The 23854-nt window shown below is 51.6% G+C and overlaps 1 protein-coding gene across 1 annotated transcript in view; it reads left to right on the top strand.

Moving 5' to 3' along the window:
* Fgf18 (fibroblast growth factor 18) overlaps nt 1-23341 on the top strand; it is a 30989-nt gene extending 7648 nt beyond the window's left edge. Inside the window, exons 3-5 of the mRNA XM_021212910.1 lie at nt 6117-6297; nt 15629-15735; nt 22275-23341. Coding sequence (XP_021068569.1) covers nt 6117-6297; nt 15629-15735; nt 22275-22541 — 555 coding nt within the window. The 3' untranslated portion in view covers nt 22542-23341. The remainder of the gene's footprint in view (nt 1-6116; nt 6298-15628; nt 15736-22274) is intronic.
* The last annotated feature ends 513 nt before the right edge of the window (nt 23342-23854 follow it).

Below are 23854 nucleotides of genomic sequence, written 5' to 3'. Positions count from 1 at the left end.
GACTTCCTGTGCCCACTGCCCCAATGCCAGGTACAGGACCCCTAAGGGTTCATACCTGTATCCCAGTCCACAAGGAATGGGAACTGAGGGATGATGCTGGAGGGAGAGCTTGAAGGACAATGGCTTCTATGATGAAAGAGCCTGAGACTGGACCTGGGCCAGAACAGTTGTCAGATGAAGGGCATGTGGTGAACCTGCAGGTAATGTGTGCAGCTCGTGCACGTGTTTGTGAGGTTTTTGAGGCACTTGGGACAAGCTACCTGGAACAGTCTTGCCTGTTCAGTGTGAACCCGTTGCGTTCGCTGGAGCATCACACCCAATAATGGGCTGATGGAGGAGGACACCAAACACCAGAAAAAAAGCTTGTTTGTCATCTGGGCTTGATGACTACCTGGTCCGGAGCTTCAGGGAGATGGAGTGGTGTCGAGATGCTGTCAGGGAAAAAGACCTCGGTCCACACAGGCTCTGTCCCTATCCAGGCTATGTCCAGGATTGAGGAACTGCTCCATATTGACAATCTGTATGGAGACGGCTGATGTATGGGGACAGGGAGGCTGGACCTTGGGCCCAGCCCCCATTCAGCTTACCCCACCCATGCTGATGGCTTGGCGCTGCCAATCAATACATTGATAGCCCTGGGAGCTTAATGGACAGGCTGGGGGTGGGGAAAGGCCCTCTGTGGCCTCACTTTCTATCCGGGCTGCGGTGGGTGTGGGGAGCATGAGAGGAGAGGCCAATAAGCTTGAGCTGTGAGGAGGATGGGGCCGGGAAGGGACTGTGGGGGGCGTACCTTGATCCCCTTCGTACGAAGCAGGGCAATTGGAGGAAACCAATGCTTCAGAGCTGATTATGTTCAGACCTTGGCTCTGCTGTGCCCGTCCTGTGCACCCCAGCAAGTCCCTTGTCCTCTCTGCACCTCCCTGTGTCACTGGGAACACAGGGATAGTATAGTTTACACGGGTTCAGGTTGGGTGAGGAAGAAACTGAACTGAACTGGTCAGTGTTTAGTGCGTGCCTGGCAATTCAGAGCCAATGTGAGTTCCACTCCTGATGTAACTGGCAGCTGACTCGGGTCCAGGCTACCCTAGAGGAGGCATTTGGAGCACTGCCTTCTGAAGTGGAGGAGGCTGACTTTCCTGGGGTTCACTCTTAGATGGCCTGAAGCCTTGAGTTTGAACCTAGAATTTGGGAGAGCTCAAAAAGCCCCGTCTCCTGCTACTGCTCAAAGCCTGTGAGTTCTCCTCCTTGGGACCAGGGCGAGCCTTCACTCCTGGGCAGAGAACCTGGAGATGGGCATGGATATCCTGAGGCTTCAAGAGTCTGGGGGTAGGTGAGGCAGATCAATGGGATTCTATTTCCTTTTTGCACAGGAGAGTTAGTTCAAGGCTCTAACCTCTTCATGGACAGCATCCCTCTCCTTCATCAGCGCATCCATGGGTTCTGATCCAGCTCCTGTCCCAAGTGCAGCTCTGTCCTTTTTCTTGCATGGTACATGTTCAGACCTTCCAGGGATGGCTACCCCAGGCACAAGCACCAAGACAGTAGATCTGGTAGCCTAGACACTAACACGGGTGGATAGCAGATGCAGCGTGATACATTGGTCAAAGAATGCCATGGAATTTCCCCATACTGCTTACTCATGACGGCTCTGAACTAGAAACGGGATTATATCTAGAATTTCCCATTTAATATTTTGGGTCCTTAGTTGTCCAGGTATAGCTGAAACCAAGGATTCAGGGACAGTGGAGGGAAGGTTGTGGTGAGAGTAAGGGAAAACGGTTGTAGATGTGAAGGAAGTAAGCAGGGGGCTTGAACTCTAGATGCAGGGGTAGTTGCGTTTGAGTCTTGAGTCCTCTCCTCTCTAACTCTGTGACTTGGGACAGATGATGTGACCTCCCCCGAGCTCCACTTTCCTCAACTTGAACATGGGGATGATAATTGTCCCTGCTTCTGACATCACTCTGGTGATTATACAGGATGTGTCACCCGTGGTGGGTATTTAGAAAACATGGTTGTTGAGCTGGAGAGACAGATCAGTGAATAAAGTGTTCTCTGTGCAAGTGTGGGGACCTGAGTTCGAATCTCCACAAGGCACATAAAGTTGCACTCCTATGACAACACAGGAGGTGGACTAGGAGGGTATCAGGAGCTCATGGGCCAGATAGCCTGGTGTATATAGCAGAGAACAATAACAGAAAGAGAGAGCCTGCCTCAAGAGGTAAAAGGCAAGGGCTGACACCCAAGGTTGCCCTCTGACTTCCACACATGCACCTTAGCACATACCCTCCCTCTCCCGAATATGCACACAAGTACATACACAAAGATAAAAACCCATAGCTATTTATAGAGCAAGACTTAAAAAGAAAGGATGTAATGGCTGTGGTCACTAATGTAACTTTTCCCAAGGTAAATGCTATAAACAATTCCCATTTTGCAGACAAGAAAACTGAGGGTAAAGAGATCAAGTAAGTCAGCGGTTGTGGGTAGAACCAGGTAACCTGCAGGTTGAACAGTACTAGTTATGATTCTCTTGTCGGAGGTTCGTATGGGTGAGTTGCACCCTGGATAGAGACCTGAGGGAGATGCTAATGTGGCCTGAGGAGAAAGGGGCTGCTCTTAAGCATGCTTCTCAGAGCCAGGGGAAGCTTCGAAGGAAGCACGACTGGGTGATGGGTAGCAGGGATTCCTGTGGGATGCCTTGATTGGCCTCTGGAAGCTGGCAGAAATGCTTTTCATATTGGTCAGATTATCAACAAGATGAAGGCCAGTAGACTTGGAGTGCAGGCAGGGGCTGGATTCTGGAAGACCCTGGATAGCGTGCTTGGAGAGTTGGGGCCTGGTGAGTTTCTGAATAGGCAGGGACACCCTCCCCTGAACTGAGAACACTCTAGATGAAGACGGGATGCAGCCAGAGCTCTGCCTGTGGGCTCTCTCTGCTGAGCGAGTACCCTGTTGGCGTCCCTAGGTAGAGGCTTGGGAGACCCCGGATCAGAGTGAGATCCGAGCCTATAGCGCTCTTGTTGCTCATGCGCAGCTCCACCGGAGCCCAATCGTTAGGGCGAGGGGAAGAGCTGGACTGGGAGAACTCGGTGCCTTACGCTGCATGGATACGATCAGTCACCCACTCTGGAGGCTCCTCTTTGACCAGGGATCACCTGTGAACACTCATTGAGGAAGGAGGGGCCACGTTGTCTATGTATCAGGTCTTCTTGCTCTCTACTGTGTGTTGTGGCTCTTTGTTCATCTCGAAGCTTTTCCACGTCTCTGATCATTGTGCACTTGGACGGATGTCAGGCGGACAGACTGCTCTTAGGCACCCTAGCCCAGACAGCTGCCACTCACTCAGAAAGCAGACATAGTGACTCTCCCAGACAAGCTTGCACTGCATGGCTCTGGTAGCAGAGCCTGGAATTCAATGTACCCATACCCAACCCTATGGTTCTCAGGGTTGGGATGGTCTCAAGTTCGACTTAGGAAATGGGCTCTCTCTCTGATATTCCATAGCTCTGGAAGCTGATGGGGCTAGAGCAGGGCCATGTCTAGGGTCTTCTTAGCAGGGTGCCTGGAGCGAAGCAGTGAGCAACCCCCATAGCACGGCGTCTCTTGCTTTTGTCTACTGGGCACTTTAGCTGTCTGGATGGGAAGGGACGGGATGGTTGCTGGCGTTCCTTATTCCTGGTCAGTCACCGCTGGTAAGCACCACTGATTTCTTCCTGGGGATGAGCTGATGCCGGGGGTGAGCCTGATTATCCAAACTCTGGGGACAATAGCATGTTCCTGATCCCACCCTGTGAGGTAATGTCAGGAGAGGATCTCTCAAGCAGGCTTCTAACGGCAGGTAGAAAGGGCTGGTGCCCTGAGCCCAGCAGAGGTTTCAATAAGCAGTCCAAGGTGTCCAATCCAGCCTTTCTAGAAGAGGGGCGGGGCCCCGTCTCTGGCAGGGACCCTAGGGGTTGACCTGGCCAGAGGATGGCTTAAGTGGTAGAAGCTAGGCAAGATGGATCATACCCCCACATCCTGGTGCAGGGCCACCCAATAGACCTTCCTGACCCTGGGTCACTCACTCTACTGCTTCTGTCCAGTGGGCAAGGAAGAAAATCATTACTAGAGGCCAGCTTGAGGGGCCGGGAACGCCCCCTGGGGACTGGGGGTGAGGAGATTGGCTTGACCTCTAGTCAATAGGGTCTCCTGTGAGAGGAGGAGCTGTTGGAGGACAGGGATACTTTGCCTACTTTCGGGGGAGGGAACAGCTCCAGGAATCATTCTAGAAGGGTCAGTGGCCCCAAGTGTGGAGTCTTCCAGAAAAATGCCCTCCAGGTGTGGGCCTCCAGGATGCTGGGCCCTTTCCTCCCTAGATGCCAGGATGGGAGGAGAGGTAGTCCCCGGTACTGTGGGCTGGCCATCGTGAGGAAATGGAAGGAGGCCCACAGTGGTGAGGTAGCTGCAGAATGGATGTCTGTGAAGCTGCATTTCCGCTTAGCTGAGCTTCCCTTGGAGTCTGGTGTTTACCCAGATGTGGAAAGTATCTCCATGTTGCCTTTTGGATTTAGTCTTCGTAGCAACCCCTGAGGTGGATGCTGTCTTCATCAAGTTCATGGTGAAGAAACAGGTACAGAGAGACCCACAGTCAAGGCTGAGGGGACGCTTGGGCAGCCAGGGTCAAGAGCGCTCTAGCGAAGTTCATGTGGGAAACTCTTTTCTGGGATGGGGTCTTGTGTGCTAGCATTGTGTGTCAGGCTTGGTGAGCCCACAGAACAGACCCATATCCTACTCGTGCTTCAGGACCTGCTCTGGTTTATGACGTGGGATGGATGTTATAAACCAATTAACTAGCAGGCACAGGTGAACATAACTCAGTGCTTACTGGCCTGACAAAACTTTGTCTGAGAGAGAGAGAGAGAGAGAGAGAGAGAGAGAGAGAGAGNGAGAGAGAGAGAGAGAGAGAGAGAGAGAGAGAGAGAGAGAGAGAATATGAACACTCTGGCTTTCATGGTGCCTCCAGTGTATTCAGATCAGACAGACAAAAACTGAGGTAGTTAGGTAGATGGTATCTTGAATCACATATGCTAGAAAGAACCTCAAAGCAGGGTGGAGGCATAGAGAGAGGCAGGGGTAGAACAATCCAAGGAGGCCTGTTTGAGGTAACACTTGAGGAAAATCTGAGTGTAGAGAACTGAGAAAGAGCATCAGAATAGAAGTGAGAGCACGTGCAAAGGGCCTGGGGTTGGTGTGTACTAAGTATCAGGAAGGTCCCAAAGCCTTAAGGTAAGGTGGGATGGCTGGCATCGAAGTAACAGGAGGAGGAAGAGGAGGAGGAGGAGGAGGAGGGGGAGGAGGAGGGGGAGGAGGGAAGCACTAGGGGCTACCAGTCGGGTGTGGAAGCCCCAGCTAGGACCTCTGAGTGTGAGGAAGCCCTGAGGAGTGTGGACAGGGAGGATCCTATGGGAGGGCTTTGTTTGGTGGGAGATGTGTTATTAGCAGGGCAAGAATGGAGCCGGCTGAGCAGGAGATGGGTGCATACTGTTCAGATGGGCAGCTGTATTCTCGGTGAGGGGATACAGGAGTATATAGGAGTGGTGAATGTGGATACAACCTAAGAGGCCTCCTAGAGTACCAGCTGATGAGGACTAAATGGCTCGAGGTCCACGGAGTTAGCATGGGGGATACAGACTGGAGGCTCGGGATATGGGCCAGTCCCATGGTATACGTGTGAGGGATCCCTATGGAGATCCTGGGGAGGTGGCATGCTGCCCTCTGGCCCAGTGACAGTACTTAAGATGGCTCGTCCTGTCCCTTCCGTGCTATGTGTCCCTCTGGCCGCAGCTCAGTGGATGTTGGTTCCCTTCCTAGTTGCTCAGGCACTCCTTGCAGTCCCAGATGTCATTGGGATAGGGGCCTCTGTCTCAAAAGGGAAACTGAGGCAGAGCATCCTGCATGTTGAGGTCTCAGAAGACAGCATATGTGGGCAAGTGAGGAGAGCTATATAGCCAGGCTTGAGTCTCAGCTCTATGATTTTCCCGCCCCAGCTGCCTTGTCTGTGAAATGGGGCCTGGCCAGAGGTGGTGCAGAGGGGAGACAAGGCTGACTCACCGTCTTCCCTCCCCTCGCTCGAATAGGTGTTGGCAGCCGAGGAGAACGTGGACTTCCGCATCCACGTGGAGAACCAGACGCGGGCTCGAGATGATGTGAGTCGGAAGCAGCTGCGCTTGTACCAGCTCTATAGCAGGACCAGTGGGAAGCACATTCAAGTCCTGGGCCGTAGGATCAGTGCCCGTGGCGAGGACGGGGACAAGTATGGTATGTGCCATACCCAACCCATACCCTTTACCCACACTCTCCTCTGCCTTGGAGACTCCCCATTCAAATCCCAGCTCTGTATTTACTGGATGCATGTTCTTGGACCCAGCATCTGCCCTCCTGAGCTTCAGTTTATCAGTCTGTAAAATGGGGAGGCATTAGTGACACCTTAAGAAGCTCACTGGGGATGGTAAGATGTGAATAAGAGGTGTCCCCTTACATGGTGGCTTGGGTGGGAATGCCCAAAAATCAGTGGCTGCGTCTTGCAACCACAGTCCTCCCCCAACCCCCTCCCCCAGCCCCCGGCCCAGGTTCAGCTACTTTGAGGAATAGAGGGCTCTGGTCATGTTCTCTGGATGCTCTGGGAGTCATCTTCATGAATGTGTATGGGAGTGTGCATGTGTGTGTATGAAAATGTGCCTGTGTGTTTAAGCTTGAACTTGTACACCCACAAGACGTGGGTATGTATAAGAGCTTGGGCCGTGGGCCTGGTGTCCTTTTCTTGATTCAGGAGCAGCTCAGTCCTCCTGGAGGGTTGAGGGACCTTCTACTGCAGAGGCTCATGGGAGGGACATTGGGATTCTTTCTCTTCCCAAGCCTCAGCTGGTGAAAGCTCAGGCCATTGAACAGGACAGGCATGATTCCACCTCGTTAGCGCACTGGAGAGGATCCAGCCAAGACAGAGGCGGGCAAACACTAAACACTTAAAATTTTACTTAAAATTGCTAAACAGGAAAGGCTCCGCACTACCAGGAGGCCTTCTGGTCCTTGCCCATCTCTGGGATGCACCCGTCCCCAGCCTCCTACCACTTTGGGCCCAGGTTCCAGAGGTAGTGGCTGGGGGCATGTGTGCTGAGCCTGGCAGCCTCGCCTTGCTGGGATGGTGCCCTGTCAGCCCTGCCCGTTGCCATCAGGTCATGACAACAAGACAAATAATTTCTTGGACCTTTTATCTTGGACACCATTTATTTTCCCACAGCCCCAGGGCAGGACTGACCTCATGGTAGGGCCCTGAGTGAGGCAGCTGCAGCACACTGGGGGCTGGGCCAGGCTGGGTAGCATGGGCTGGGTCCCGGGCCCCGGCACCTCCAGGCCAGCTGCCTCCTCCTCTGCTTCCTGCACAGCTATTTATTCTTTATAGCTCCTCTCCTTTTCTCCCCTTCCTGTCTCGTGCCCCTTTCCGTCTTTGTTTTGGTCCATCTCCGTCCCTCCCTCCCCACGGTCCCTGCTCTTCCTTGCTCTGACCACAGTGTCCCTCCTCACAGGCCCTCTGACTCTTGTTGGGGACACCCCCAGATGCTGGGCTGTGCAGGGCAGACCCAGGTGGTAGTTTTCCCTGGGACCCTCTGCCCAGTGCTGCCAGGGAAGGGGCAGCTGGCCGGCCAGGCGGGAGGAGGTGCCCTCCTGGGGTGTCCCCGGAGCTGACTCTGGCCCCTCCAGGCTGGAGAGTACAGAGAGGGGGGTCAGACCTTGGTTGAGCCATCTGTCCACACCCTGGGATGGGAGGCAGGGGCTGGGGAGGGAGATGAGTCCCAAAGAGGCTCACTCTCATTTCAGAGGCTGCTGCTGGCCTGCTGAATTTCTCTGCTTCAACTGGGCCTCTGCAGTCTTCTAGTACTTTGCTACCGTCTCTGTCCCCATTTCTCGTCTGTATAGCTCCAGGCTTAGAAGAGCTGTTTACATGTGTGAGGGTCTCTGAGAGAGGGTGTCTTCGCTGATTCATGGGTCCGGGTGTTGTCTGAGCTTCTGCAGTTCTCAGCAGCACCCAGGAAGCCTGCTTTGAGTTTCTAGAACTGGCCTGGCTGGCTGTTCTTCTGTCTTCTCAAATTCTTGGTCTTTATCCTCTCTCTCAAGGAACATGTTAATATGATCTTCCAACCCCCCAACACCCAGGGCAGCATGGGGCCTTGCGGGCTGTCACTGTTCCATTTGAATGTCCCATTAGAAACGCAGATGAGGCTGGGAGATCCCATCTGTGAGCCCTGGGAGAGGAAGTGAGACAATGGAGCCCACCGAGGCTTCCAATCTAGATGATCAATACAAATATTATTGGGAGGGTGATTTATGTGACCAAGTAGGGCAGGAGGATGGGCCGTTTCTCTGCACTGGGAACTAACTGCCTTGCTGGGGGAGGGGCGGTGGGATGCAGGGGCACTTCGGAATCTGCTCGGTCTTCTCAGGGCTGGGCGGGGCCCTTAGAGACCCGTGATACCCACTTGACTACACAGCCTTGTGTCATCTGCTGAGCCCGAAGTACAACAGATGCCAAGTGAACACCTGGAATTCTCAGAGCTGGGTCTGCTGTTCAAGGCTGGGTATAGGGTCCCTGGTCTGTAGACCCTCTGATCTCGCTGCTTCTTTATGCTCGTACTTTCTGGAAGGTGGTTTGAGCCAAGAGTGAGGTTCTTTGGATCTGCTAGCGTGGTTGAGGCTGCAGGCCCCTCTTACTCTCCTGAGTCTCTGAGTCAAATCCCATGGTCCATCTTCTGTCCGCAGTCCAAAATGCCACTCTATTGCTCAGAGACTCATGTCACTTAGAACCCAAGGCCTGGGGTGGTTCTGCTCATTAGATGTTCCCATCCCGCCACAATCTCAGGCTGTATCACCTCCTCTTGTGCACTGTGCTCGATCAGGCATGGTGCCAGCTTTGGTCTGGCTAAGCACCTTTCATGTAAAGGCCTAGGATGCTCTCCACATACCTTGTCTTGAGAGCCAGCCCCTCAGTTCACGGTCCTCTCACCTGTGCTCCCGCCTCTGCCCTTCCACTGCTGTACCTTTCTCCTACAGTCTGACACCATTATGTACTTCCCGCTCCGTCTCAGGAGAGGCTGAGCCTTTGGGGTTATGTGTGCTGCCCCATCCCCAGGACACAGAGCCAGCCACAGAGATGTGATCAGGATGGCTTGAATGCAGGGACACCTCCAGGGTACACCTAATACTGGGGACAAAGTAGTCAGCCCAGAACCTTAGAGCAAAAGGCTTATTCCACACTCAAGGGCACCGGGCCCAGTGCTCAGGAAGGGCCCCTCTCCCTTCCTTCCATCTGTTTGGCCTTGAGAATACCGAAGTTAACAGACATGGCTTCCCTAGGAGCCCTCTGAATGGGGTCTTTGCACCTCAGCTTAAGCCTCCTATCCTCTGTCCTTGCCTCTGTCCCCAGGGAACGGTGGCCACCCACGCCTTGTGAATCCTGTGTTAAAGGGCTGTGTTAGAGCTGTTGTCAGGATTCAATAAAGCTTCTGATCAATCCTATTGATTTTTTTCTTCCTCTCTTTTTTCTGGTAAGTCTCTGTAGCCTAGAAACATCCCCAGGGACTTAGGAGAAGGGGACTCTGAGCACTTGAGCATCTGTATATAACAGCAACAGGCTAATGGCTCCAGAAAAGACCCTCCCTTTCTGCTTCATATCTCCTAGGCCACCTTCAGAGGGAAGAGAGAGAGCTGGGTAGGTGACTTGACCTCTTGGTGTTTTTGGTGACAAGGACATTTCCTCATGGGAAGATCTTTTCTGGAGAGCAGCCAACAGCTCCCTGGTGTGGGAATATGTCAGCTGGTCCCTCAGGCACTTCTGCACAGTGCTTTGCCCAGCCTTTCCCTGGTGTGTGTGTGTGTGTGTGTGTGTGTGTGTGTGTACGTGTGTGTACGTGTGTATATGTGTACATGCCCACACAGCTACTTGTGCTCTGAACCCAGCCTGGGGAATCTCCCTGGTACAAGGAACTCTAACCCACCCAGCTTTGTTCTCTGATTTGCCTATGATGAAAGCAAGCTCCCAAGCCTCTCGGAGTCTATTTTCTGTATCTCCCTCTCCTACTGTTCAAACTCACAATCTAAAAGCAGAGGCCCTGAGTTGCTTTGGGTAAGGCCAGTTGGGGACCTACATTTCAATAGGGTCACTTGTCCCTTCTTGCCATGAGGCCCATGTCTTCCCTCACTCTGCCCATACAGCTTTCTTTCCACCCTCTGTCCCACCTTCTTGGAGGGTTTGGGGAGAAAGCTTTCTTCCTTTTCTTTGCTGTCTATGGCCTTAGTCAAGCCTGGGGAACTCCCATGGCTTTCCCTAATCTCTCCATGTTGACTCCAGGAGTCTTCCTCAAGGTGGCCTGGGTCTCCTCCCCTTTCAAGGTGATCTGGAAGTGGAACTGGGAAAGGGATGAGCCACTCACTGACTTCTGTCCTAAGAAAGCAAGGCCAGAGAGAAAAGACCTACCACCACAGCCAGGGTTCATTCACCTCGGGAAAAGTTCCCAAGTGGGAAAAGGGAAGGGTGGAGTGGGCAGATTCAGACCAAGACTTTGTGACCAGCTTGCCTGAGTTTGACTTTAGCCCCATGTGCATGCTGTTGGAGCTCAGTTTGTACACCTGTGAGATGAAGACAATGACGTAAGTGCTGACTGCCATAGGATGATTGCAAAGGTTAAATGATAGAGTGCCACGGTCCAGCACATTGCAAGCCTGAGAGAAAGGCAGAAGAGGAGGATGCCCCAGATTCATTTATTCCTGGACCATGAACTTCCCTTGTTAGACAGCAAGGATTTTTCTCTCTGTTACTGTGGCTGGGGATGGGTGGGTAGGAGTCTAAAGTCCTAACAAGGCATAGCCGGGTAAGGAGTCATAGTAGGAAGGAATGGAGTGAGGACGGACATTGATTCAGAGCTGATTAAACTTGTCATCACCAACTATGTCGAGTCACCATCCCGAATCTTTGTCTAGCTCTTGAATCATGTTGGTCACTACCTACATCACAAGGTTTCCATGCACTTATTATAATTTAATTAGTGGCCATTTACTATAAGCCAGGCATGGGCTGAGGTCACAGAAAAGCAAGATTCCATCCCTTACTCCAGGAGTCAGGAGAGCTGTCCTATCTTCATGGAGATTACCTGCACAATGGAAAGGACGACACATAGTGTTAACTTGCTATTATTGTAACAAAGTATCTGAGGCGATCAAGTTAAAAAGAAGTAAGATTTATTTTGACTCAGGTTTGAAGACTTGGTCCATGATTGGCTAGCCTCCTTGCTCCTGGGCTAGTGGCAAGGCAGAATGTTGTGGCTTGGATATGTGATAGAGAAGGGTAACCTTATGATGGCTGGGAAGCAGAAAGAGAGAGAGACAGAGACAGAGACACACAGAGAGAGACAGAGAGATACAGACGGACAGAGACAGAGAGAGACAGAGTCAGACAGAGACAGAGAGAGAAATGAGCACCTAGTAATGCTGTAGGCAGATAACTAAGTCTCCCACACATGGGCCTTGAGGAAACATTTAAGATCCAAACAATAGAAAGCAACAGTTTTAGAGTGATGGAATGTTGGGCTGGATGCTCAGTGGTTAAGAGCATGGCTGCTCTTCCAGAGGACTGAGTTCAGTTCCCAGCACCCACATAGGGGGTCACAAATGTCTGTAGCTCCAGTTCCAGGGAGCTCACCCTCACAGGCACAACAATGCACAGAAAATATAAAATGCTAGAGTGCTGGAATGTGGTGTGTGCTCGGTTGGGGAAGGTGGTACTAACATCAGACAGTGTAGACAGGGAAGGCATCTGTTGTAGTTACTCTTCCATTGCTGTGTAGAGACACCATGACCAAGGCAACTCTTATAAAAGAGTTAACTGGGAGCTGGCTTACAATTTCAGAGGTTTAGTTCATTATCATCATGGCAGCAGACATGGCAGGCATGGTGTTGAGAAGTAGTTGAGAGTTACATCCTGAACAATACAGTGCCTGGGCCTGGTGTGGGCTTTTAAAACCTCAAAACCCGTCCCCAGTGACACACTTCCTCCAACATCTATTCCAACAAGGTCACAGCTCCCAATCCTTCTAATCCTTTCAAAGGAGACTAATCATTGAAATGTATGAGTCCATGGGCCATTCTTATTCAAACCACAGCATCTCCGGAGAGATGATGTTTGGCTACCTGTAAGATATGAAGGTTTGGACAAAGCAACCTCCAGATAGAAGGGAGAGCAAGCACAAGGGTCTTTTGGCAGTAACTAGGTGTGTCAGAGTGATGGGAAGGGAGTCAATGTGCTTTGGAAGGTTGGGAGGAAGTCTAGGAAGAAGGGACAGGAGGAAGGAGGGATGGAGGAAGGAGGGATGGAGGAAGGAGGCAGATGATGTGGATCCCCATGAAGAGTTTGAATTTTCTCTAAGTACTCTGGGAATCCCTGGGATGTTTTGCAGCAGGGAAGAGAGACGTTCGTGTCTGCATCTATGGGTAGCCAGAGGTCAGCATTGCTCTCTGTCTTTGATTTTGAGCAAGAATCTCTCACTAAACCTGGAAATCATAGATCAGCTAGATTATCTGGCCAGTGAGCTTGTGAAGTCAGTGAATCTGCCTGTCTCTGCATGCCCAACTTTTATGCGGGTTGTTGGGGGATCTAAGCTCAGGTACTCACACTGTACAGTGGGTATTTTACTGACTGAATCATCTAAGATTTTTAAAGGGTGCTTCAGGCTAGCGTGTGGAGGGAACACTGGTAGGGTCAAGAGTGGTGGAGGGAGATTGCTGTTGAGCTGCACAGGGGGGAGGGGTAGCCAGATAATGTCATCCCCTGGGCCAGCTGTAGTCCCTGACAGTGGAACTGAACTAAGATGAGGCTTCTGGCTCGGAGGATCTGCGTCTTTGGACTTTGGCTCCCAGAAGGGGGTGGGGAAGATGAGGAGAACTAGGAAGGGCTCTGGAGCAGACCTAGCTTGGGTGGAGTCTCTCTGTGTTCCTCTTCCTCTCCTGCTGTGGCTGCTGCTGGTCTATTACTCCCCAAAGACTTTACATAATTCTGGCCTGGCTCCCTCATTATGTCACTCTCTGAGTGGAGTCTAGGTCATTCTTCTGAATGCTGTGGTCAGGGTGGGTAGAAAGAACAGACTGCTAGTGGCTAGGCTCAGACCCTCCCCGGGCTGGATGGGTGTGGCCAGGCCTTTGGAGGGTGGAGTTGAACTGAAGCCCTAAACTCTGCCCCAGGCCTTCTGGATATCTGCACCCACCCTGGGGATGCAGTCCGAGGGGGGACGTGGTGTCCAGGGTCCTTGCTGCTCCAGACCCTCTGGATATCTGCACCCACCCTGGGGATGCAGTTCGAGGGGGGACGTGGTGTCCAGGGTCCTTGCTGCTGAGAGGTGGAGCAGGGTTAGGAGTGGCTTTCAGAGCCAGCCAACCCTGTAGTTAGTCCCTCTGCTGGGCTGTTGGTGGGCATCTCACTTGCTTACCCTGGGAAATGAGGATTACAGTAGTTTACTTCATGTATGTGGGGGCGGGGCTTTAATTGTATGGAGGCAGATCCTCTTTACAGGATGTGTTCTTAGAGGATGTACTGGGAGGAGGTGGACAGTCTCCTGGGCGCTATCCTCAGTACTTCCTCCTTTAATGACTGTCTTCCTACTCCCAGCAGAGCCTGGCCTTCTCCCAGGCTTGGCTCCATCCAGGATTCCAGAACTAAATAGAACAGGGTTAAGCTTGATGCCCACTTGCACCAAGGATGAAGCTGAGGCTCAGAGAGGGGTGTGATGCTTCATTCGGGGTTCAACTCACACAGTGTGAGATGGTGACAGACCTGTGGGGACTCTCAGATGCTTTGTCTGGGGTGGGATTCCTGGACTTGGAGAAGGTTTAACTGCTTCAGAGCAAGGGGCTGGGCCTCAGGAAGCAGGCTACTGTGGGCTTGGTGCCTGGGCTCCCTTTTCTTCCAGGAAAGGTTCCACTTTGTAGCTTTTAGGAACTTAAAATGAAGGTTAGATTCCCCTCCGGACCTCTAGAGCAGGGTGTTCTCATGCTACAGGCCTCCCAGGCCCTGTTGAGGGTCAGGACCATTCTCATTTCACTGGTGAAGATCCTGTGGCTCAAGGTCACACAGAAGTCAGTGAAGTAGAGCCCAGGGGTTAAGTCAGTACTCAGGCATAGCAGACTCTTACCTTCCCCGTATACACTTAGTCCCATAGAGGCTTCTAGAACTTTCTCACTATCAGAGGTCTGAGCTCTGCCAGGAGATGGTAGAGCAGGCTGGGGAACTGCTGTGACATTCCCCCTGGGGATCCAAGGACAAGGCTTTGAGGGTAAGCAGAGTAAAAGGGTAAGCAGCAAGCCCTTGTTCACGTCCTAACTCAGTGTTTACTGGGGGTAGCGGGAGGCAGAAAGAAGAATGTGCCCCACCTTCCTCCCAGAATTACAAAATTCTTGTTAGGTCTTTAAATTTTATGTAAATTCTTTTTTTAAGGTGGGAATCATATTTTAATTAGAAGTGGTGTCAAAGGAGGGCTAGATTAATTATAGAAATCCTGAGTTCCAGGTGGTTCCAATTTTCACAGCAGGGCACCAGGGCCTATATTTGTAAATGTTTTTTTTTTATTAAAATCATACCTAGTGTATTTTAGGGGCACTGAGGTACACTCCTTGTGGCTCCAAGGATACTGTACTCAGGAATTTGAGGTTATGATTTTGTTATGGAGAAGCAAGTCCCCTGTCACTGAAATGAAACTTTTGTAGCTGGGGTGGGGGTGGGGAGTGGGGGGCAGGTGATGGAAGTGAAGGTCACAGCCGGAAAAAAAAATAGCCATGGGGGAGGGGAATGGAAATGGAGGACGGGTTCAGGGTTCAAGACCAGTGTGAGACCTCACCTGGGTCACACTGAATCCTATAGGGGACCCTAGATTGGCCGAAGGGAGGAGATCAATGATGCCTTTGTCTGTTAGGGGTTCAGGGGAGCAGATCTGGACAACTGCATCCTGATTTGGAGGCATGGATGGGCTCTAGTCCTGGGTGGGGAGAACTGGGTCCTGAGCTCTTGAAAATTAGTTACCCATCAGTTTTGATGTCCTCAGTCAGGGAAGAGAGATTCTGAACGTGGACTCTTTACCAGGGGCATAGCACCGTCACCTCTGTGCCTTCCTATGTCGAGTGGCCAGGCCAAAGGAGCCAAAAGTGCATTAGTAGGGGCACCAGATGTTTGCCCTGGGGGAAAAGGACATCTGACCTAACTTTTGAAGGAAACAGCATGAGGTCCCAAAGGCTGCATGTGCGCACACCTGTGTGTGTGTGTGTGTGTGTGTGTGTGTCCATGTGCAAGTGTTCCCTTGGTTACTTCTGTGGGTATTCTGTGGGGAAGGGCCACAGACAGAGCTCCCCTCAGACTGGATCATAGGAAAGAGGAGGTAGTTTCCTTCACCCTATCCAGGGTCAGGGTGCTCTCATGGGGCCTACCAGAATCCCCCCTCATGCTTGACTTTGGGGGAAGAAGGGACCAGGGGTCTGGTCAGGGAGCATATTGCTGGTTTAGACTATACTGTTGCCTCTGGTTAAAAAGCCTATCTTCTTCTCCTCCTGTCCTTCGAAGCCCAGCTCCTCGTGGAGACAGATACCTTTGGGAGTCAAGTCCGGATCAAGGGCAAGGAGACAGAGTTCTACCTGTGCATGAACCGAAAAGGCAAGCTTGTGGGGAAGGTGAGTAGTGACGTCCTGGGCTCCTGGGGTCCGATTCAGCCAGCTCTGGAAAGCCGGCAGAGCACACCCAGGGCCCTGTTGATCTTACTTGGAACACAGGTGTAGTGTGTATGTGGATGGGGGAGCATCACCTGATGGCCTCTCTTCCTGTTACCATGTATTTTGTTTTGGTCCCTGAAATAATCAGGTCTATTTATGGTTGCCACTTGGAGCCAGGAGCCCTGGGTTCTGATGGGGAAGGATGTGGAGTTCTGGGACAGCCAGCTCATGTGCTCCTGATGTCTGGGAACAGGGAACCTGCAGCCCAAGGGCTGTGACTGAGGGATCATCATAATACTCACCAGGGGTTCCCAACATCAGCGGCAGCCGCCCCACCCGCCCNCCCGCCGTGCCTCCTCCAGCTCCGAAAGCAGTTGCCCCTCAACTGGGCCCACGGTTCTAGTGGTTCAGGAAGATTTTATTACTTTGGAACAGGCCAGAAAGCTGCATGTATGTTAGTATGTGCACATACATGTGTGTGTGCATGTATGTGCTTGCGTTTGCATACATGTGCATGCATATGTGTGCATTTGTGTGTACGTACACTCACTTGCCGGGCTTGAATACTCCCTGAAGGCTGCCTTTCATCTCTTCATATCCTCATGTGCTTGTTCATGGAGGTACTGAGTATGTTTTTCCCAAAGGTTCAGGAGGAACTTGTCACTCACCGTAGCTCTATTGCTAAGTCATCTCTCTGTCCTCTGCTCTTTGTAAGGACTCTCTCTGCTTCTATACTGAACAGAGAGTGAAGTCAGTAGGGACAGGTGGCATGGGAAATGGGCCGCTGCTTAGGAAATGGTGCTGGGAAAGTTGATTTCATTATACTCAAGATAACGGGAGAATGGTCAATCCTGTTGAAGTGGTATTTGATTTCTTGAGCTCTGCTCTTTGGTCCCTTATCCCTGGGTTGAGGACCAAGGAAATGTCACATAAATAATAACTGTTTCCTTTAATTGAGCACCTACTATCTCCCAGACATTGGGCAAAAAAAAAAAAAAAAAAAAACTGCAGATAATTTTGGCACCACTACCATTCCATTTCACAGGTGGGAAAGCTGAGGGTTGGCCACATTCTTGGGCACTTGTCCCACGTCCCATACTAGAGCTAGGCGGGGATTCAAAGCCGGGTTTGGAAGGGAAAGATTCCAGCCACACACCCATACCAACCCAAACTGCAAAATAATAGTAATCCGCAGAGCGTCGGATGCCTAGGAGTGGTTTCAATTAGTGATTCACTTTCCGCCGTCGCAGGCCGGTCGGTGAGGGGGTCCCTCAGCGGCTGGGACGGCGGGCAGGGGCGGGTGTCTGGTCCCCTGGCCTGGCCCGTCCCCGTCTTGGCCAGCAGTTTCCTGCGGCGGCTGCCCAGCCCCGCGTCAGGCGCTTTGTTCTCCTGCCCGCCTGGGCCTCCTCCCAGACCAACCTGCTTTGAGTTTGAGACTCGCTTTTCCCCTTTGCTCCCTCTGTGCTCTGTGCCCCCGCGCGCGCAGTCCGGTGCCGCCTCGTGCCGCCTCCTGCCTGCGCTCTTCCCGGCATCCTGACCCCCAGGAGTGCCATGGCGGGGTCAGGAGAGCGCCCAGTCCCCTCTGGCTGCAGCCCCCGCCGCCTCCTGCCGGCTGGCCGCTGAGTCACCGCTTCCAAGGGAGCCGGCTCCGATTTCCTGCCCCCTTGCCCTCTCTCCGGTCATTAATATTGGTGACGGTTCAGCTGGCTCGAGGCACAGCGGCGAAGCGGGCCCTATCCCCTGCCTCCACCTCTGCACCCTCCTTCCAGCCCAGCTGCCTTGGCCACCCTTCTGGACCCAGAGGCTTAGCGGCCCCCATCTCTGTGCTGGGTGGGGTGGGAATGTGCTTTTGGTAGGCTGTCGATGGCCCCTCCCTGCTCATCCAGACTGTGGGGAGTCCCCTCTTTGATGGCTGGGTGTGTCCCTCCTGTACAACCTGGGCTTTCTACATATTGCTGCCCCAACCTTCATCGCCTGCCTGGGAAGCTTCAGGCTCCAACTGATCTATCTTCTCTTCCTCGCTGGACCAGTTTAGGGCTCAGTTTGGGTTCTCTGGGCCGCTCACACCATCTCCGAGATGTGGACTTAGGGCTTCAAGCATGAGCCATTCCAGCCCTGTCCTGCTCTCTCCATGGACCCTTCTTCTTGGCTCACCTTCAGTGGTCTCTAGATTTAGCTAGCTCACTGTCCTCCCTCAGCTGTCTATGCCCCACCCCCACCCTGCAGACCCCACTTGCTCACCTGGATGTCACTCTTTGTCCTTAGGTCTGCACTCTCCTCCCAATCAGGAGCTCATGAAGAACCTGAGGTGTGCAAAAGCAACAGAGGACATTGATTGGCTCTTGCTCTCTGAGCCTGCTGTAGGAATGATGCCAGGGGGATTGTTACCCTGTCTCAGTCTCACTGAGCCTTGGGGCTTTGTCTGTAAGGGAGACTCATGCTGGCATTTAAGCAGGCTCTGCCTGACTGTCTCTTCCTCCTTCCCCTGTGAAGATAGGTTTATTTTACTTTATTTTATTTATTTTTTTGAGACATGGTCTCCTCCAGCCAAGGCTATTCTGGGACTCTGGAATTCCCTATGTAGCCAAGGAGGACCGTAGGTTCCTGACTCTCCTACCTCTACCTGAGTGCAGACTGGGGGCATGTACAACACCCCTGATTCTTGTGGTGCTGAGAATGCACCCAGAGTTCTGTGCGTGTCAGGTAGGCACTATATGGACTGAGCTACACCCCCAGCCTGGAGACAGGACTTGGTATCACTTCTGCACCCATGGCAACTCTGGCCTCTGCTGCCTTAGATGGAATACCTTAGCAGGTATTTCCTCTTTCCTGGTTATAGGTGCCAGCCTTGAATATCTCTGGCCAGTGCTCATTGGACCCTGAAAACAGCTATTTCAGATGCACTAGCCATTGACTGGAGCCATTCATTCCCTCTATCTGTCTTGGAGCCCTGCATGCTCTGACCTGCTCCTGGCCACTTCTCTCAACCATATCCAGAAGGTAGCACAGTCCAGAAAGAATTCCTGAGCATCTATCATATGCTAATCAGAATTTCCTCATCTGTCCCTTCCTGTCTTTACAGGAGCACTAGAGCTGCAGAGTCACTGCAGGCGATTAAGACGAGTTTAGTTGCAAGTTATTGAAAACTCAGTGTCTTCAGCAGAAGGGGATTCCCGCCGCCCCCCCCCCCCCCAAAGAGCTAAAAACCATCTCTCTAGGCTTTAGGTGACGTGTCATCTAGTGATGACATCAGGATTCAGGTCACATGGAAGGACTGTGACTCTCTTAGGAAGTAAGGAGGCGGGAGGTGGGAGTGAGAGGGAGGACTGATTTCCATTAACTTCCAAGGTTCTGGAGTGATATAGGTTGCTCTCTAAAAACTGATGCCCCTGGTTGTCTTGACCAGCAGAGTCAGAAGTTCTGAGGTGGGGCCCCAGCATTGATTTTTTTAAAAAAAATATAATTGTAGGTGAATTAAGGTCATAGAAGGAGTCAGAAACAGAGACAAGGGTCAAACTCAGGTGCACCCTTAGCCTTTCTGGCTGCAACCATGCTGGAAACTCTGCTCCTCAGAGGATCCGCCACTGGTCCCCAAGAGCCCCTCTGTGTCTTGGGGTGTTGGGATCAGCCCAGAGTCCTCTGAAGTAAAGGTAGATATGTACTGAGCCTTTGTGCTCTGTCTGTGCTACATTGTTGCATACCCAACTTTTACTTTGTGCCCAATTACTTCTTATCCACAGTGACTATTTGGGAGGTGAGGAGTTTTGGGGGAGGGGCATCACTCACCCTGCCTCTTCTCTGCTCCCCATGGATTTCTCTAGAACTGGACGTGAGACAAGTGTGTTAGGAGCCATTTTCCAGTGCCATGACCTTGGGCAAGCCCATTTGTCTCTTTTAGCTGTTTCCTTTCTCTAGGTAGAGTTGCTCTCAGTCAAGTAAGGTGAAATGACATAACAGACATGGGAATGTCTGACCTGTGGTCAGCAATCAGTAAATACTGAATGAAAGAGTAGGGAGACCAAGTGGGGGTAAGGAGAGGAGTGGGTAGCCAGAGATTTCCAGAGATTGAGTGTGTAGACCAGGAAAATTCTAACCACAAATGTTCTATACATGTCTACATTTACTTCAGAGGGCTGGGAAGCTGGGCTCTGGACTGGTTCCGACATCTGAGGACACAGGTCTTGGGACCCAGTGGTGAAGCCTGTAGTGAGCAGAGATTCTCCACCATGAACTCAGTCAGAAAGGCTGCAAGACTAACAGAGGGCACCTGAGTTTGCCTCTTGAGGGAAGGGAAGGACCTGCCCAGAGCGAGAAGAGGCAGTCATAGGATACTTCCTACGGCAGTTACAGAGCTAAGCTTTGAAGGGCAGACTCAAAATAGTGTTGTCTAGCTTTTGTTCAGGTTGCTTTGACTCATGCAGAGTTGGATGAGGAACTTCTAGACCTTTCCATGAGAGAGCAAGAGAGACCCAGAGCCCAGAGGTCTCTCACCTCAACCTGCCGTACACATGTTTTCTGCCTTCCTTTCTAATGGTCTAACTGCAATGTCTACCCAGGCTGTCATCTGGGTATCATGTGTGTCTTGAACCTGCCTCTGTCCTCCAACCGTCTGGAAAGACGGCATTTCCCAGCCTTTTTCTGCAGAGTTCAGCACTCTGTCTGCAGGGAGTAAGCTTGCCCTCCTCTCAAAGGTAAATGTCCCTGGAAGCCCGGGTCAGTTTTCCACTTCAAACAAAAGGCTGGAACCCACACCTCAGTCTCCACACATAGCCAGACCGCTGGGCTTCCAACTTGGCTGGGCAGCAGTCCGGAACGAGGAGTGGGCCCGGCCTAAATTTGGAGATGTTCACTGGAAACTTGTGCTGCTAGGTCAGCCCGTCCAACTCTGTGTTTCCCACTCTCTCCCGTCCAACAATCGATGTTGCAGAAGGAGGCTGCAAGCCGTCTCCTATTGTCTTTTGTTCAGGGCAGTCTCAACAGAGCCATGTGCTCTTGAGGAACAACCTGGAGAGGTCCCCCCCCCCCCTTGTGTCAGACTCTTTTCCGAGTCATTCCTTGTGGGTCTCTGTGACGCAGAAATCATTGTATTCTTTTGCCTGGTGAAGAATCTGAGGTTTGGAGCAAGGGATTGGCCAGCCTGAGGTCACAGGATGTGCTAGAGTTCATTTGGCTCTTGACTCGAGTCAGTGCCCTTTTCCCACCCTTTTCCCAGCATATCTAGTCTCTCAAGACATCTGCTCCGCAACCCGAGACCGCACAGTCCCCTTACACATGCTGCCTGTGGAGTTTGGCTACGCTACCTCTTATTTTTGAAGGCTCCTGGCTTGCTTCATACCAAGTATTAAAGCATGCCACATCCCACACGGAGTGTAGTTTGTGTTGAACTGTGTCGCAGAAGAGTTGAGTAGCTGACTGAATGTCAGCTTTTGGGCAGATCTGCCAGGACCTGTTTCTCTTACAAATGATAGATTAAAACATCAGCTGAGTTAAAGGAAATGAGACATCGTTGGCCGGTATGGTGGTGAGGTAACGTGAACTGCAGATGCAGCTGGATCCAGAGCCCAAGCGATGTGACCAGGGCTTGGTTGTGTCTTTCATTCCCCAGCTTGGCTTGGCTTGGCTTTCTTGGGACTGGCATCACTGCACAGCAGCATTTCCCTTCGTGTTGGTAAAATGGCTGCCCTCATTTCAGCCTTACAGATACCTCGAGTTTAAACCCATTTTCTTTTTTGTTTGTTTTGGGCACTGGCAGTTGGACTCACATAGCACACTGATTGGTGAGCTTGGGTCACATGTCTGGGAGGGGTTACTATTTGATTGGCTAGATCCAGGTCTCTTGCTCAAGTAGGGATGATGCAGAGCCTACTAAGGATGAAGTGGACTTCGCAAGACAGTGGAACTCTGCTCCCTGGGCAGAGGATGGAAGAAGATGTAGGGACCTAAAACAGAAGACTCTGCATATCAGGAAGTAGAGATTAGGACCGGCCTGCTGTGCTGTCCCAGCTTGCCCTGTCCCAAGTGCCCTGTGCCCTCTCCACGGAACTTTACTCCTCCAATTTCTTTTTCCTTTTATTTTCTCTTCTTGACAAAGGCTCCCCGCTGGGCTCTGGCTGGACTTCTAAATCTTCTCCTAGGCCTAGCTCCACAATGCTTGTGAAGTGCAATTTAAGCAGAACTCTCCTTGGTGTCTGATCGCCCACTATGTCCACCAGGCATGCCCGCTCGTGCCTGTCTTCATCCCCTTCCCCTGGCGCTTCCTTCAGTCTTGTGCCTTCCCTGTCTGTGGCTGTAGAGTACATTTGCCGATGCTGTGAGGTTGGGAGCTGAGCAAAGCCTTCCTAGACCTGGTTGGGAGGGGGGTGGGTTACCTGGATGCAGCGGGCCCAGTACCCAGCCATCACTGTGGTTGTCAGTAATGCTTGCTGTGGCACATGTCACCAGGATCATTGACGCGACTTTCTCTGACGCCCTCCCCCCCCCTCTCTCTCTCTCTCTTGTAGCCTGATGGTACTAGCAAGGAGTGCGTGTTCATTGAGAAGGTTCTAGAAAACAACTACACGGCCCTGATGTCTGCCAAGTACTCTGGCTGGTACGTGGGCTTCACCAAGAAGGGGCGGCCTCGCAAGGGTCCCAAGACCCGCGAGAACCAGCAAGATGTACACTTCATGAAGCGTTACCCCAAGGGCCAGGCTGAACTGCAGAAGCCCTTCAAGTACACCACAGTCACCAAGCGATCCCGGCGGATCCGCCCCACTCACCCCGGCTAGGTCCGGCCACACTCACCCCCAGAGAACTACATCAGAGGAATATTTTTACATGAAAAAATAAGGAAGAATCTCTATTTTTGTACATTGTGTTTAAAAGAAGACAAAAACTGAACCTAAAGTCTTGGGGGGAGGGGCGATAGGATTCTACTGTTGACCTGAACCCCATGACAAAGGACTCACACAAGGGGACCGCTGTCAATCCACAGGTGCTTGCCTCTTTCTTGGAGGTGACAATTCAAAACTCATCCCCAGAGGAGGACTTGAACGAGGAAACTGCGAGAAACCAAAGTCCTTTACCCCCAAAGGTTCTGAAAGCAAANAAAANAAAAANAAAAANAAAAAAAAAAAAAAAAAAAAAAAAAAAAAAAAAAGGAAAGTAGTGCCCCACCCCCACCCCTCTCCCTGCCCTGGACTCCAACAAGAATCGCTCTCTGGTTTGCAGTCATTTATTTATTGTCCACTGCAAGCTGTCCCGAGACACCGCGCAGGGAAGGCGCCCTTGAGAATTCTCCGCGCCTCGACCTTCCGACGACAGACGCCTCGTCCAATCATGGTGGCCTGCCTTGCCCTCAGTTCTGGAGGGCGCTGCTGCTGTGGACCTTCCGTGACTCACGTGACCTAGTACACCAATGATAAGGGAATATTTTAAAACCAGCTATATTATATATATTATATATATAAGCTATTTATTTCACCTCTCTGTATATTGCAGTCTCATGAACCAAGTATTACTGCCTCAACAATTAAGATCAACCCACAAATTATTTAAAAAACAAAAACAACAACAACAACAACAACAAAAAAAAAAACCCGGTGAGAGTGTGGTGGCTGGGGACGGGTCCCCGCAGGGCAGTTTCTTGTGCTTCTTTCCTCTTGGTGTTTGTGTGAAGCTGGGGCCATTATCATTCATTTGCTCTTCATTCAACACGGTAGCTGTGTGCTGGGGCATACTATTCTTTTTTTATTATTATTATTATTAGATATTTTGGGGCACACTATTCTAAGTATTGAGCAGGCAACTCAGAGCAGATGAGAACCGCATCCTCAGAGAAATTAGGTTTCCATTGTCCCTGCTAAAGCAATAGACTCAGCCATTCGTTCCTAAGCCTTTAGAGTCTGGGCCCACAGGGAACTTCACCCTTAGTGACTCAGGTCTAGTGCTTCATTGATGTGTTTATCCATTCACTCTTGCTAAGGGCTGGGAATCCATCACAATCAATGAGTTCCACGGTGTTTGGTCAAGCTGAGGCTGGAGCTTTCACATCTGTTCCATCCCCGAGTTTCCTATGCCGAGAACAAGAGTTCTGGTGACT

This window comes from Mus pahari, chromosome 14 (genome assembly GCF_900095145.1).
Source record: "Mus pahari chromosome 14, PAHARI_EIJ_v1.1, whole genome shotgun sequence".
Classification (NCBI taxonomy): Eukaryota; Metazoa; Chordata; class Mammalia; order Rodentia; family Muridae; genus Mus; species Mus pahari.
This window is presented reverse-complemented; position numbering and strand designations above follow the sequence as displayed.